Source organism: Centroberyx gerrardi, chromosome 8 (assembly GCF_048128805.1).
Source record: "Centroberyx gerrardi isolate f3 chromosome 8, fCenGer3.hap1.cur.20231027, whole genome shotgun sequence".
Classification (NCBI taxonomy): domain Eukaryota; kingdom Metazoa; phylum Chordata; class Actinopteri; order Beryciformes; family Berycidae; genus Centroberyx; species Centroberyx gerrardi.
Window position 1 is genome coordinate 8,173,855 of NC_136004.1, and position 16,589 is coordinate 8,190,443.

Below are 16,589 nucleotides of genomic sequence, written 5' to 3' on the forward strand. Positions count from 1 at the left end.
TCAATTTCAGTGTTTCAGAGTTTTCACAACTGCAAGATCAAGAGCCATTTTCATGGAGAGGGAATATTTATGTCAAACCAACTTAAATGCTTTTAATCAATTTGTGTTTGGGCTTGAGGGACAAGCGATACACATACCCGTTCCCACTGGGGCCTCCAACGCTGCGAATATATTCTGGTAAGGCACTTTGGATAAATGTAAACCAGGTTGCTTATGTCAAATCTGCTTTGTGAAACGTGTCTCCATTCAACATCAATAAATCATTACCACATTAATTTTGAGACATTAGTATAATTACCATAAACAAACAACACCATCGCTGAGAACATTGTCAGCCTCCTAGATTTGACCCTAGCAACCATGGTCTCATTTTTATTTTTTTTACACCAAAGTGTCACAATTAATTTGACAATGATACACTGATGTGAGCAGATGCTACACATAGCACATTTTAATATAGAGCTTTCAACAAACTTTCATATGTGCATTACAGAAAAGAAAGGACAAGAATACTGATCAATAAACAAGAGATTGAAACAAAAGGGAAGATTCACATCACATATTTGAACACATAGGAGTAGAAAGGGAAGGACAGGCAGTAAACAATACTGTCAGTATGCAACACAGGGCAGAAGCAGAGCTGCCCAGTAACATACCTGTACAGATCGTCAGAATGTCTGGGCATGTCCGAACTCGATTAACTCCAGACTGACACCATGTGGAAAGGTGTGTCCTGAGTGTGACATGAGGAGAAGTTAGGGTGCCTGCTGGAGCCTCACTTCTTTCAACCTATAGATGAAAATCACTGTGCCTTGATTGATGTCCAAACTCTGTCTTTTTAACTGCCTTGATCTCAATTAACAGAAGTATGTGATAGGAATCCTGCACCAGTCCGGAACAGATTTCTTAAATAAGATATAGATCCTTTTATTCCTGGGTGGAAAGAGCAGTGCAGCAGATGTTTAGATTACCATGGATCTATAACTCGCATACGAAAACTCTAAGTTTTTTGATAGCGATGTGTATATTTTCTACCATTTTAGGAAGAGTAATGATAATGTGATAGTTCTGAGCCATCTAACACCATACATGGAGACATCTCAGTGAAGGGTATCAGGACTCCATCTTGAACATACTGGTGCTGGGTAGTGGAGTCGACTGCACCTACACCGCCGAGATCATATCTCCAGAGAAAGAAGGCGTCCTGCCATGGCAAGTGGCCAGCAAGACCAAAATACGCCTTGCTTGGTTTTGCCACCGACCTGAAGCGTGACTACCAGGCTGTTCGCAGCGAGGTTCCTGGAGAGAAGCTCTGCAGAAGTGGGGATCTTCACCAGTCACACATTTTTCAAAAGATGAATTTATTTTGTAAAATAGATATACAGTTAGTAGTGGAGTTCAGTAGCTTTTCCCAGGGATGTTGCAACTGCCAACTGCAATACAAGAGATCAAAACAGATTACAGTACAATAGGTGAGTATAAATAGAGGACAATGGGCTATAACTCTCTTTTACAAATATACTGAATGTGTTTCCATTTTCTGTTACTAAACTATATATTACAATTCATCTCAATCATGTTCACTAATCCTCAAATTACATTTCAATCATGTAAATGTGTCATATTGTCTTTCAGCCAACTGTGTATGCACTGCCTTGTTTACATTCCTCAGCCAAGGTGGTGAGGTAAAATATACTGTCAATTTACATTTCTGAACATAACTGTGACACATACTAACAAAGCTACCTTTACAGAACATAGCCATGGACTTGTCACTTCTCATTTTTCAAGCATTTTGAAAACATTAGCTAAAAACCCTTGTTTACTACTTTGCAATAGCTGATGTTGACTGACTATGTGGTTAGTACAATAAATGTCAGTTCTGCCCACAAGTGGCATTCATGGGTGAATGAATTAACTAACATAGCATGTAATTAATTGAATGTAACTTCTCACCTGTAAAATAGATGCTAACTAATGCTGTATGTGTTACTAAGACAATGTGTTAAGATGATGCTGTATATGTGGCACCTAGTCGTGTTTTTATGGGACATTATCTTCTAAATATCATTAAAATAATAAATAGCAGGGTCAAAAATAGCATGTATACCATACTGGGGCAATAATCAGAATCAGAAACACTTATTCACCAAGTACAATAAATGTATAGGAATTTATGACATTATGCAGAGAGAGATTGACAACTTCCAGGGTTTCATTCACAGTAAACACTGACACATATGGCACAAGCATGACAGTGTAACTCACTGCACTTAACTCTTGGCGTGTTCCGTGCATTAATCCACTCAGTGAGGCCTTCTCAGAGCCGGAGGTGACCTGATCAAGATCTGCAGTGGCTGGCTGGCCTGGTCCTGTGTGAGAAATGGGCCAGGCTGACATGTGTCAGCCATGATAAATGAGCAGGTGTTTGGGTCGGTGTTAAGTAAATGGAGTCATTATTGATGACCTTAGAGCTCCCTGTGTGTTGCCAGTATCAGTGATGAGTTCCAGGCCCCCGGCCGCAGTAAAAGGGGATGTTGTGATCCGTGGGGGTCAGGGAAGGACCCGTAGCCCGGGGGCCAGGCTGCGTCTGCCATGCCGGGGTTAAGTTGAGTCGGGCTCGGGCCGGTGACCCCGAAGAGGGAAGTTCACTGGCACTGGGTCTCTGTGGCAGCCTCTGTGCGGACGTGCTGCGACTCGGAGCAGAAATACACTCATATGCTTGTTGTGCCATAACTTATGCTCTTATGTAGAAGGATAGCCAGTCATATAGTGGTAAATAAAAAGTTGGGTAAACTATGAACCCCAGTGGGTGATCATAAGGCAAACAACTACCAATATAAACAAAAATCAACTATCTTAATGGGGTTTTTTCCCCCTTAAAAGACCCTATCCTCGTTTAACCTCAATTTGATACAACTTACTGTTTTGTATACTATGAATTTAGTCCATAAAGATTTATGTGAGTTCAAATGGTTCAAATCTATTCCACAAGTAAACAGGTGGCTCAACTGATTTTAGGTGGGCTTACTCTCCACTTCATCCTGTTGATAAGCCGTTTCCAAGCAGGAAATGTGTATGTGGAAAAAAAGCGTGATGGATGAGAAGTGATATTATCATTGCTCTCTGCAGTAGTTTCTGTTGTCTTTCTCTGTGTGGAAAAACACAGCGCGTTCTCTGTCACTGTCGCCGGGGGCGGTTATCCAAAAGGACTGAAAGTATTTATCACCTTCGCTGTGATAAGTATAATCAGGCCACGTTGTTACACGTCTCTCAGGATCGTGGGTGATTTTAATTTACATCAGTGTGATTACATAACATGCTCCATCTGTTGCCTCTCGCTAGCACAGGGGGGAGACAAACATGCATATCTTTACACAGACAAGAATCTAATTATTCAATTACGGATCGTATTGAATGAGTAACTGATTCGCCACGGCTTACATAATAACAACACAGATCATGATTGGCTCTGTAATGCGATTTAGGGCGACCGTGGAGGGCTCATCGTTCATGGAAACGTACACGTTTTTGCCCCCATTACACCAAAAGTAATTTGAAAGTGGCATCATTAATATAAATGACTGGCTTCTAATATACGTCGCATGGCGCATATTGATGAAAAATCAAGGAATAACACACCATTTGGGTTCATTCGCCCATTAACCGACATATCCTTTCAGACATAAATCTCACTCCCAGCCCCTAATGGAATTGATTAAGGGGGTTGTAGACGTTCTGTTTCTGAGGCCCGATGCGAGGAGAGCTTGTTGTGTAAGTGAGGGCCTGGTAAGAAGGGGGGGGTAGAGGCTGAGCTGGCCTGTTGGGGGGGGTGGGGGTGGGGGGGAAGCAGACAAAGCCTGCTGAGCTCCAGAGGTTAAGTCCCCCACCACCAGGCCCACAGGAATGTGTGTGTGAGAGAGAGAGAGAGAGAGGGAGAGAGAGAGAGAGAGTCCTGGAGGCTGCATTGTTGTCTGAGGTGCATCCTGCTCTGCAAACATGAGACCGCTGCGGAGCTGCTACTCCGAGACTTGGACTTGGGGAAAGGAGCCCTATACTGTGGGAGGTCTGGATACAAAAGAGCCAAACAAGACACAAGCATGTGATGTAGTAGATGCTCTTTGTCGCACGGGAAACGAGGAGGAAATCTCTGCAGCGCCGTTTGTTATTCATGAGTGAACTTTCCCGGGCAAAAGTGCTCTGACGCCGTGTAACGACTTGCTCCTCGACCTGCTGGTGTCTTGACATTCAAAACACACACACACACACACACACACACACAGAGATCCAGGGTGGATTGCCCAAAGATGCACAGAACAAACTTAATCCATGACTAAGCCTTCCCAAACGTTATAAGACAGAATTAGAAAATGCTGGAAGGCATTGTAGTGTGGCATGTGTCAAGGTGTGAAGGATCAAACTGAGGTTGTATACAGTAAAAATGGGCAGGTTTATATAGAGATACATAGATCCTGTATATACACTTTGACCTTTTGAGATTTAAACGCTGCTGGTTAAACCACTAAGGAAGCATCAGACTGGTGTGTGTGAGATTTTTTTTTTTCTTTTTTCAATTCCATTGTCTCGCTTTTTCTATCAAGCACCTGGTCAGTATTTTGAATGTGCATACACTCCCTCCTCTCCGCTTCAATGTCTAGACTTGCCTGGGACGTTGGTGGGTTTTTTTTTTTTGCCCATGGCTGCTGCTGGTAGTGGCTTGGAGCGCAACCAGAAGAATTAGGCTGCCAAGCTGCCATACAGGGCATCAGCGAGTGATAATGCACAGCAGTGTTATCAGAGAGGTGATCAGGACTACACAACAAGCAGGAATGTATTAAGGCAGGGAAAACAAGCATCTCCTTTAGAAATGAAAGGGAGTGAACCTGGAAAAACAGAAAACACAGCCACTAGCAGAGTGAACAGAGGCGACTGCTTTGCTGAAAATTGAAAAATACATGTCAGGGGTTTTCCTGCCGAGGTGCTATCTATTACCGCGACTGTTGCCTCCGCTCTGCTGGGATTAATTGTGTTAAAGTCAGAGCTATTTGTGCATGTTAATTGCCTTGTCAGAGGCTCCTGCTTGAAACGTGCGTACACTGGAAAAGACTGTTAACCACAGCAGGACAATTGATTTGTCAAACCGAGTAGTTCTCCACAATTCCCTCCTCGTCTTTAATGTCTACGGCTGTACAAGTGCTACTCCACAGCACTCTGAGGCACTCCTGGGCTCCAGTGAAGGAGGCGGTGTTTTTCAGGGGGAGATCGCACACACACACAGGAGGAGTTCTGCCGGTACTTGGGCGCGCGAGAGGTGTCTGGCTTGACTTTAGGGCTCAGTCCCCTTGAGTGTGTGTGTGTGTGTGTGTGTGTGTGTGTGTGTGTGTGTGTGTCTCCCAACGAGCCGCACTTCACCTTCCAGCTGCTCTCCGTCCCCCTTTGGATTCAAGGCAAGGGGGGGTAGAAGGAGGAGAGGGGGCGGTGGGACGGGACGGGACGGGTGGGGGCACGCTCTCGGGGGCGGACAGGCCCTGGAAATTTCCGTTGTATGTTTCAGCCCTTACCAGGATGGGAGGGGTCGGAGTCGGGAGTTGGAGCTGGGATTGGAGGGTGGAGGGTGGAGGGGGGGGGGGGAGCGGTAGGATTGGGGTTTTGGGACTTGGCAAGGAGCCAGCCCCAGCAGGAAGCTTGCTAGTTTCACACGGACAAAAAAGCAGCCGTGGCCGCGGCCTCGCTGTCCGTGCACAGGGTTCCAGCCGTCACCCCCAAAAAACAGGAACTCTGCATTAGATATATGGTTCTGCACAGATTGACTGCAGTCACTCACAGCTGCACTCAATCACTGCATTTCCCTTTTTTTTCTGTTGACATAGTAAAGGACACAAGCAACAGGCCAGGAGAGGATGCATTTCCCCCTTTTCCTCTCAGCTGAGTCATTTCCACATTTCCAGTTGTGTGACTCTTCTGTGATTCTGCAGGTCCCAACAGCTCACCGGCCCTCTCCCCTGCACACATGTACATAAAGCTGCCGAGGATGCAGTATGAGTTAATAGTAAATTACTCATGTGTCAAGAAGCCTTGTTTACTTGAAGAATGTTCCTGCTGGACCTCTCAGCTGGGCTCAATTTGTAAACATCCTCATTTACTGAAACTAAACAGGCAATCAATCAGATCCTATTTTAAGTGCATTTCACAATAGGGGATCCGACACGTTACCGCAATGGGATTTACAGAGGAAAACAATAGCAAAACTTATTTATAGGCCTGTGTGGAAATCGGCCGAGTCAGAGCTTGACTTTTTCAAAAAAAGATAAATGATAAACAATCAACCGAGAAAGAAACACTTGCTGTCAGTTAAGACAGCATAACCAAGCGTAACCGAGAGGGCGAGGCGAAAAACTAGTGACAACAGTACAGCAACAACAACAACAAAACAAACACGGTAATCGCGGCGTGAAATGTCTTTTTCGACTCAAAGAGATGCCGCGAGTTTGTTTTGGTTGGCAAGGGTCCAGCTTCAGCACCGGGACCAGAGGCAAGGAGAGGCAGAGGGGGGCGAGAGCCGGCAGGCCCGACAGCAGGCCCGGAGAGCAGGAGCTGCTGCTGTGCATCAGGTGGAGGGGATGTGGTTAACACAGGGGAGGGGTCGGGGTGTGTGTGTGTGTGTGTGTGTGTGTGTGTGTGTGTGTGTGTTGGGAGGCTCGCAGGGGGCAGGTGGACACTGGTGCTGCTTGCTGGGGGCTCAGGGCCCCTAGCAGGTGGATGCACAGAGAATAGAAATTAAAAAAAAAAAAAAAAGAGGGGGGATTAAAGAGGATGAAAGGGAGCCAAGGCTTACACGTCTCCCTTTTTCCACCAAAGGCCAGGGGTCTCGCTGTAAAACTTGAAAACTGTGTTCATCGTTCGCTATTTCCACCACAAAGATGACCAGAGGTGTTAACTTTCTGGAAACAAATGTTTTAATAATCCATAGTGGCTTTTATCCTCATGTAGTGGTAAATAAAAAGGTGGGTGATATCCAAACAACCACTAAAATTAACAAAAATCACTTATATTTTCAGAAAAGCATTGATTTATGTTTTTCTTTCTTTCCTGTGACTTACATCAGTCAGATATGATGTACTATACGGTATACTGTGGGTTTTTTTTAATATCACAACATTCATATCATCTTAAAAAAGGGGAGTAAACTCTCTTTGGCAAATATAAAAGTGGGTAAAGTGAGATTAGCTACACCCCTGCCCTCATTCCAGCAATTACTGTAAAAGGTCATGTCATCTTTTTTGGGAACGGAGGATATCTCAATTTGGAACAAAACTCTTCCAAGTTGTGCTTCTGCCTCTGTTCATCTGACTGGAAATCAATTTCACCTTCATCAGAATTCCAGCAAAATCACCCCCCCCAAAGCCATTATTTCGTTTCTGCCGACGTGTATCGGTGAACATGGCCTCTGCTGTGGATCATGGTGCATGGCATTACTTATTCATGGCCAGGAATGATAGATCTGGTGTGAGCTTCTCCTGAGTATTGTCCATCTGTTAGCTGGCCTACTGTACACACTGATGTAATGTGCGAGTCCTCAGGAGGAATACTAATGGCCATTTATGTGTTAACACTTCACACTATTTATCTGTGCAATAACACTACCGTTAATTATAATTAGTGCCTTGTCATTGGCATGTGATTTATCGGTCCCCGAAGAAGTGCAAGGGAAACGGCGAATAAAGTGTGACCTTACCAGTTTTATTTGATCGCCACTGTGCTTCTCAGCAGCTCGCTCTCTCACAAGACAGCGCTAACATGGGAAAACCTCAGGTCTAATTGCTCCCTATAAGACACTCTATAATCCCTCTCAAAGGACTGCTGTACACATCATTTTACACAAAGCTGCAGATAATTTAATTTGCACCCAGGGAGCTTTCAGCATTAGCCTGTAATAGAAAAGTAAGATTGCTGCCAGATTTCCACAGACAACACAACACAAGTGTCTCTGTATCACTGCGATCGTGAAATTGAGCCAGCAAAATCAGTTTTTCCCTCTATTGATTATTTGGCCTCTGAATAAAGATGGGCGTCACTGAAGTTGTTCAAAGTTCCCGTGGCATCGCAGATTAATAGATACATAATTTACAGGGCAATATGTGATGCAATATGTGATTTTTGTTTGCCCCCCTCAGAGGTCAGGGTCAGAGACAGAACTGGAGCTGGTAGGGATTCAGCAGGGTGGATGCTTTTCAACACTGGGGCAGAGTGTGTGTATGTGTGTGTGTGTGTGGGGAGGGGTGAACCCTGGTCCTCAGGTTGAAGTACACCCCCCCCACCCTAAAATAATCTGAACTATGATCATTAGTCTTTTACTTAATGTAGTTTTTCTTTTTCCTTTCAGGCCTCACAACATCCAGAATTTGGCCACATTTAGTGTAAGTCACTTTTAAATTGAGCATTATGCAGATTCAAATGCACTGAGAGTGATACCTTTACATTATGTTGCATCCATCTGTCACCAGATGCTGCAATTTATGTTGCACTGACAGCTGTAAAAAAAAAAAAAAAAAAAAAAAATCCCTCCTTTCTCCAGACATAAATTATGACGAGAAAAAAAAAAGTCTTAGGCTCAGCTGTCATTTAATGTAATGTAACAAAGTGGATCGGCATTGCGGGCAGTTTACATAATCGTTTTCTTTTGGGTGCGAAGATAATATTAGCTCTGTGTCACAGTCTGACTAGCAATGCATCAGTAGACTGCTCTGCATAGACAGATAATAATATGCTTCACCGTGTAATAGACTACTACTCCAGATAGCTACACTGCAACATCTGATCATCTCTAGGGACTGGATCTGTGTGGCTGGCTTCCCATCTTCAGCTAAAAAAACACACAGCTGCTACAATAGACTGCAGTGTGGAGGGGTGTCTCACTTTGATCTTTAAATACCCTCTAACGTTAAACCACACTCGCTGGCTTTGATTCCTCCCCCGTTGGTGAATAAAATGTAGACGTTCCCTTGAACGCTCCCTATGTCTGTGTGCGCGTACAGCGGAGAAAGCGTGAACACCTATTCCCCTCTTTTTATTTTTTTTCCTCCTCCAACACCACCACCATCTGTCCCTTTCTTCCATTTCATGTGTTCAGCCGATATCCACACCCCTCTCACGGCAACAGCACCACCGCTGCCCACCCCCTTGCATTGCCGCCCCCCTCTTGCCTTGCAGTGAATTTTTTTCCCCCTGCCTGGCTGTTCGCCCCGCACCATGCAGACGGTCCCTTGGTCCCTGCCTGACGGTTCAGTGTTCCCCCCTCCCCCACCAGCCGAGCTCCTGTTTCACTCAAAGATGGCGTCGGCTCTGGAGCCTCTGGTCTCTGGCTGCATTTTTAGGCTTGTTGTTGTCTCCGATTCGAACGGATTTGGCACCTTCTCCTCGGCGACTCGACACGATATTCCGGTGAGTAGCAGCGGAGCCCGGATGGGGGAGACGAGATTTTTTTCACGGCCCGCGTTACCCGGGCTTCCCTCCGAAACCCGAACCGGACCAGCTCGGGCTTTCTGGGGAACCGCGAGAGGTAGAGGGAGAGAGGGGTACGGAGGGATGGTGATCGCGGAGGTGGGGTGGGGGGGTACGGAGGGGGGAGCCGAGGCCTAGTTACTCCGCTCCAGCGGCCTTGTCTTCACCGCACCGCAGGCTGTAGTGTTACGTGGGAGGGCGGCTGGTGGAGGGAGGAAGTCAGCGAGGTGGGGACCGTTTGTAAAGACGCGTCTGAGCGGGCAGGGGATTTTCACCCGCACCCGAGGCTGAGCGGGAGGCCGCAAAACATGTAACACGGCAGAATTTGCGGCTATGATATCTTAATTTTTGCACTTGCCCGTTAGCCGTGATGGCCGTCTGCAACTTGCATTGTGCCTTTTACAAGGCCGCGATCTCACCGTGAATATCATCTGTGACTTTCGAAATGAGATTATTCGTTGTGATTGTTACGGTGTGATGGCTGGTATTGTTAGAAACCATGGCCGTGGTGGAAATGTTGTCGTTGTTTTATGCCGAGGCACCGGCTAACCGTTTGTTTCACGCTGTTTACGTTTCGGGCTAGCGAGTAGCAGTAACATTATCTTAACGTTAGCGTGTTGGCTAGCTGTTAACATTAGCTTGCTAAACAACAGCAGTTAGCGGGAAGGCTTGTTGTCAGATAGCTGTCTGTTATCATATCAGGGAGAGTAAACAGCAGTCCAGGAAACAGTTTGGCAATGCGACATTTGACTTGGCTTTGATTTTAGTTAGCTTCTCTGCTAATGTTTGCTAACAGCCTGTGTTTTGACTGCATCATGTTTACGTTAGCAACCCAACTAGCTTACTTGTCAGCTTCCTAGTGTAGTTTTCAGAATGATATTGTTTACCCTTATATACCTTTTAATACTTATATTATATCCTCAGCACTACGCGCCAATTTTAGCTACTCAGGCAACCAAGCATTTGAAGTTAACAAAATAATAATGTTAGAGGTAGGTTAGGTTGACCACACTGATGTTTAGCTGGCTCTGTTTTGGTATTGGTAGTGGTTTCCATGAAATTGGATAAAGGTGGTTGTTTTTAAATTGATGAACAAATTGTTCAGAGGTGAGATGCATCAGATGGGTGATTGAACTGTTTGCTTCATTTTTTAATTTGGAATGTTGTGAATAACACACCATTGGATCAGTAAGTCCTTAGAGCCAGAACAGAACTGTCAGACTCCCAGACCCTGTAACGTTAGTGTTGCTGCCTGTGAATCTGTTCTCATACCAGAGAATGGTGAGGAAACTTTGGAGTTATTGATAAGCCTAAATACTGACAACAAAGGCACCAAGCTAGTATTGCTGTTTTACAGTGTGATTGTCAGCATGTCAAACCATGTCATTGTGTCAGAAGGATCCTTTTTATATTTACTGTAGCTGGTATAACATACTAAGTCCCAATTAGTCGCCATTGTAACTTGCGTTTAGCAAGTAAATACAGGCTTTAACTGTGACTGCTATAGATTGTCAAGTGAAAAGAAAGGGACATTAACAGGCTTTGTGGTGATTTTTGTGGGCAAGCATGGCTTTGTTTACATACTGTTGTGAGGATGCTGTATGGTGGTACTGGGGTATTTGGATTTTTGTGGCATCTCTGAGTGTTGTCTGTGGTTGAATTTTGTGAAATAGTGGAGACAAGGAGAAGCAAAAGAGGAAACACTTATAAACTTATAAACACTCATAAAATGTATCTCACCCAAACTAAACTATTCTGTGAAAACCTAATTTGACTGCTTGCTCTAAATTCCCCCCCACTGAATCAGAAAGTGTTTAACTGTTTTGCCTTTTTAAAAGTTTCTCTGACCCCTGGCTCTATGTGTGTTCTCTTTTTGTTTCTGCAGGGTGTGTCGACTACTGAAGTGCAATAGGCATGAAGGTGATCAGCCCTGGCTGCTCCCTGGGGTGAGATATCTGTTCCGTCCCACAGCTGAGAAGCCCAGACTGCTGGAAGACAGAAAGACAGCGAGAGAGAAGGAGTGAAGAGGAGAAGGAACGAGGACACAGAAAAAAAACCTTGTTCTGTGGAGTCTGATATATTCCACAAAAAACGTCTTTTTCTCCACTGCCCGACCTCTATCAACTGAAACGTGAAATTCACCTCCGAAAGACCATGGTCATTTTTCACAACTCACAGTTATAGCCGGCTAATTTGTTGACAGAAAACTGACTCAACAGGTTTTATTGTGCGTGTCTTGGTATTTTGCGACAGGTGAAGGTGGGAAACACCTTAGGTGTGTGAAAGCCCCTCTCATAGTGTGTGTTGTGACAGTTCCAGCAGCTAATAGACCTGCTGCTCCACCCCACTCCCCCCCGCGCTCCCCCAGGCAACTTCACCCTGCCGGGAGTGGGTGGTGGGTGGACCAGCTTTTACCGGGTGGGGGGTTGGCTCAGGAGGTTTATGCTATGGTCAGCTGCTCCTTACCGTGCTTCTCATACTCAGATTCTGAGGGACTCTCTGTGCGGCCCCAGGACAAAGGATAGTCAGCAGGTAGAGGGCTAGGAGGAGGAGGTGAAAGAGGAGGAGGCGGCGCTAGGGCGCAGGCCGGGTCTTTCCTTGGCCTACGGTCCCTGTTTTTTGTGTGTGGACGTCGCGATCAGGCCCCAGGGCCCCCGCACCCACCCAGACCGCAGCCATGGTGAAATTGGCCAACCCGATGTACACCCAATGGATTCTGGAGGCCATCAAGAAGGTGAAGAAGCAGAAGCAGCGTCCGTCAGAGGAACGTATCTGCAATGCTGTGTCTATGTCCCATGGCCTGGACCGCAAGACGGTGCTGGAGCAGCTGGAGCTCAGCGTCAAGGATGGCACCATCCTTAAGGTCTCCAACAAGGGCCTTAATTCCTACAAGGACCCTGACAACCCCGGGCGCCTGGCCCTGCCCAAGCCCCGCAGTAGTGGCAGCTCTGGAGGAGGAGGAGGTGGAAGTGGAAGCAGTGGCGGTGGGAGCTCCCACTCCCACTCCCACTCCCACTCCCACTCTCACTCCCACTCCCACTCCCATTCCCACTCGGGGAAGAAGCCGGGACTTGACTGGAACAAGCTGATCAAGCGCTCGTTGGAGGGGCTCCATGAGGCCGGTGGCTCCACCCTAAAAAGCATCGAACGCTTCCTCAAGTGCCAGGCTGACGTGGCAGCCTACCTGTCGGGCAGCGGCTCCATGGGGCCTGGCCTCTTCCACCAGCAGCTGAGGGTGGCCCTGAAGAGGGCGGTGGCCCACGGCCGCGTGGCCAAGCAGGGCCCGCTCTTCCGCCTCATCAGCCGCAGCAGCTCCCTGGATGACGGGACAGGGACAGTATCCCTGGAATCACTGCCACCCGTCCGCCTGCTGCCCCATGAGAAAGACAAGGTAATGTCTTCACATACACCACAAATAAACATGCAATAATGTGCACATACACAACAAACACACGGCCAAAATACATGCAATAATACACACCTAGTCACATTTTATGATGGGCATTGGCACAGTTTGGCATGTCACTTGGATGTGATGTGCCAAGATGCATTAATTAATTGGTGATAAAAACCTGCTTCGAGTGCATTGCTGATATCTGTTCAGTCAGAGCAATGCTGGAGACAATCAGGCTCCCATTGATAGCAGAGGTTTACATAGTCCTAAATACATAAAGCAATGCAAAAAGTTGAATGAAAAACAGGACAGGAAAGGGCAGTCACAATGGTTCTTTTTACACCAAGTGGGTATAAAGCACTTTGGTCTGATAGCATCAGATGTTTATGACCAGATCACAGAAACCCCGCTGAAATGACAACTGTAGTTGCGGTAAAGCTCTACGGTGGCATTAGTTCTCAAAATTTCACATGTGCTTCAGCACCGGAAACTAATCGCATTGTCTGTGAAAGTAATGGAAAACACCCTTTCTATCTTTGAAGTTGCACATTTGCTCAACTTTTTGCAATGCACACCACCCCTATTCTTATTCTACATTTATTCCAGCTGTTGCGCACACTCCCCGAAATGTCCACATTTATAAACCGGCAATGACCGAAACATGATCACAACATCTTTTCACTGCTTGTTCGGATTGATCATGGCCTGCAAAGTTGCAGTATTACACCATACTAAGGGTTTTGACTGTGTGAATGTAAGCTTCCATTTGTGCATTTCCAACCAGCGTTACATATGGTTTAGAGTCAACATATTGCAAAGTTGTCTCCGGGGTGGCTGAGAAGGGCTGGACAACAGATGTAAGATCAAGCAGATGTGAGAACGAGCAAGCTTTCACCGATTTGAAGTCAATCTCTTGCTTTTAAGGTTTAAACGGTGTGTGTGTTGGGCAAAGACTGGTATCAGGTCAGGACATGTGTTAGAAAGACATCAATGAGCACAGTCGGGCAGCGTTACCTTGCTCTGTCAGGTGCGTGTATGAGAGACAGAATTACAGGGGCCTGGCCCGTGTGTGTGTGTGTGTGTGTGTGTGTGTGTGTGTGTGTGTGTGTGTATTGTGATCCCAGCAAGCAGTGTGAGAGGTACGCTGGGTGGGCGGCTGGTGGGCCAGCTCTCGGCAGAGGAGGAGGAGGAGGAGGTGGAGGAGGAGGTCAGGGAAGAGAGTCACGTGGCTCCCAGCCTCCTGCCTCCTGCCGGGACTGTGGACCAGCTGCAGGGCTGCTCCCTGTCATAGCTGTCAGGAGATGGGTGGAAGAAAGAAAGAAAGAGAGAGGGGGAGAGAGAGAGAAAGGGAGGAAGGAAGGAAGAAAGGAAGAGAGAGAGGTGGTCTGTACTGGTGCCAGAGGAAGAGGCCTGGATGACGCATGCTACAGGCCTCTCTAACCAGACGGGGAGAGAGAGGCAGAGACATGGAGGGAGAAGAAAGAAAGAAGGAGAGAGAGAGAATGAGTGAGTTAGGGAGAGAGAGGGAGAGGGAGAGGCAGACATGCAGGCGACAGAGGAGTGAGGGAACACACCCACTTGTGTAACCTGATCAGAGAGAGCAGCCGGCCGCTAACCTCTGCTGCTTAGGGGCAGGGGCACACACACACATACACTCGCATACGGAACCGACACAATCACACGCACAGATAGACACAAAGTGACAGGCGTTAGGGACACACACACACACACACAGATGTAAACACAAACAGTGCATTATGACATGGGACCACACACGCATGCACAGACATTTGTAACTGACACAGTACTACACACATGCATGAATGCAAAATGACAGGTGTTATGTGCATGCATAAGCACACATACACATAAACAAGCCCATGTGTGTCACGCATTGGCTCGTGCATCATACCGTGCCTTCCCCCATGTGCACCCACACACACACACTCGAATGACCAGTATGTAAACAAACTCGTGAGTGCCACATACTGGTACCTACCTACTAAGCCCATCATCCAGTCATATGTCATGGCCTCTATAATCCACATTATCAGACTGGCAGTAGTTTGGATCCGGAGGGCCCTAGCCTGCAGCTAACCACTGTTTTGACTGGCTCCTGGCTTTATCTGGCCTGGGTGTGGGTGTGTGTCTTGTGTAGCCACAGAAGCTCCTCGTAAGACGATGCGTACACACACACACACACACACACACACACACACACACACAGTAGGATTAGCCCAGAGAGCAGGCTGGAGTCACATGGGGTCTGGCTAACACAGTGACCTGCTTGGCCGCAGATGGCCACCACCTCTTAAGACAACCAGCGATCAGCCTCCCCCTCTCTGACTCAACTACTAATCGGCCTGCTCATTTCTGCTGCACTGCCATAAGAAAAGGAAAAACACAAAAAAGCTGCACACAGCCCAGAGCTCAAGATCAAAGCCAGGTTTCTACGTAGGGGCTCACCCCCTTTAAATAGCACCCGCGATAGTTACATCAGATCCTGTGGATTCAAAGTAAATATTGGCCGAGAACAAACTTGAGCAAGCACGAGTGAGAATGTCTTGGCTGGAAATAACACCCTGTTGCATCAGTACAATTAGATTTACTCTGGGAGTATACAGAATAAAGGTGTGAGCATAACTTATTTTGTTGTTGTTGATGCTCCACAGCCATCACCTGGTCTGTAAGTCAGACAGGGAATGCTGCTGCTGCTGCTACTGCAGCGGTGAGGAAGTCGACATTTGTGTCTGGCATTCACGCCAGCCTGTATTCTCTCCTCCGTGCCTCGTGTTGTCACGTTACGACGCCTTGAAATATCTCTCCAGAGGATACAGCCTTATTGCTGCCCAGTCCCATGTGTTACGCGTGTGATTGTTTGTGTGTGTGATGTATATTTGTGTCTGCGTGTGAGTGGCTTATACGTTTTAAGCGCTAGAAATTGTGAGAGACGGGTGTTGCGCGATCACTCTTTTCTCCACTCTGCTACTCTTCCCCAGGCTCATCAGTGCCATATTGCCCCGCATGATTGCTAGCGGTTATGATTTCCCGAGGAAAGGGAGCGAGAGAGAGCGCGCGCGAGTGAAGGGGGGGGAGAAAAAATCAAAACAAATGGCTAAGCACCGGCTTTGACCCCATTTGCGGGGAGATTTGTGTACTCAACGCCCCGATGTTTGTGTCAGAGTGCTCCATTCAAACGGGATCCCAGACCCTCTTTCTCTCTCTCTCTCCCTCTGTCTCCCCCTTCTCTCCCTAATAGAGGGTCATTGCCAGGCCATGATGGGGGAGGTGAATGGGGGAGTGGAGTCAACCAGGGGTCATGGATATATAGATAGCAAACCTCATTGCCTCCCCGAGCGCCCGTTAGCAGTATGAGGCTACGGCCATTAGGTGGGATGGGCTTGACGCTGAGCCTTTGTGTGTGTGTATGTGTGTTGGTAGATATATATATATATATATATATGTATGTGTGTGTGTGTGTGATGTTCCCCCGTCATAATAGAGAAGAGCGATCTCCCTGCCCCGCGGTTGCCCTCTCCTGAACAGCTGGAGCGGGGTGAACCAGAGTTCTCGATGCCGATGTGCAGTGTCACGGCGAGGACGTGTGAAAAAAGTAACCTGCACACACACAACCACACACTCTGTCATTCATGGTGGCGTGTTGTGGTGATTTCCCTCTAAATGTCCCACTGAC

At 46.9% G+C, this 16,589-nt stretch overlaps 1 protein-coding gene across 3 annotated transcripts in view; it reads left to right on the forward strand.

Annotated features, from left to right (window-relative positions):
- Nucleotides 1–9,334: 9,334 nt before the first annotated feature.
- kat6a (K(lysine) acetyltransferase 6A) overlaps nt 9,335–16,589 on the forward strand; it is a 33,543-nt gene continuing 26,288 nt past the window's right edge. For 2 of the 3 annotated variants that reach the window (XM_071898750.2, XM_078285079.1), the window contains exons 1-2: nt 9,335–9,441; nt 11,387–12,892. In XM_071898750.2, coding sequence (XP_071754851.2) covers nt 12,179–12,892 — 714 coding nt within the window. In that variant the 5' untranslated portion in view covers nt 9,335–9,441; nt 11,387–12,178. Of the gene's footprint in view, nt 9,442–10,558; nt 10,690–11,386; nt 12,893–16,589 lie in introns of those variants that run through there. The other variant, XM_078285078.1, reaches the window with a different exon arrangement.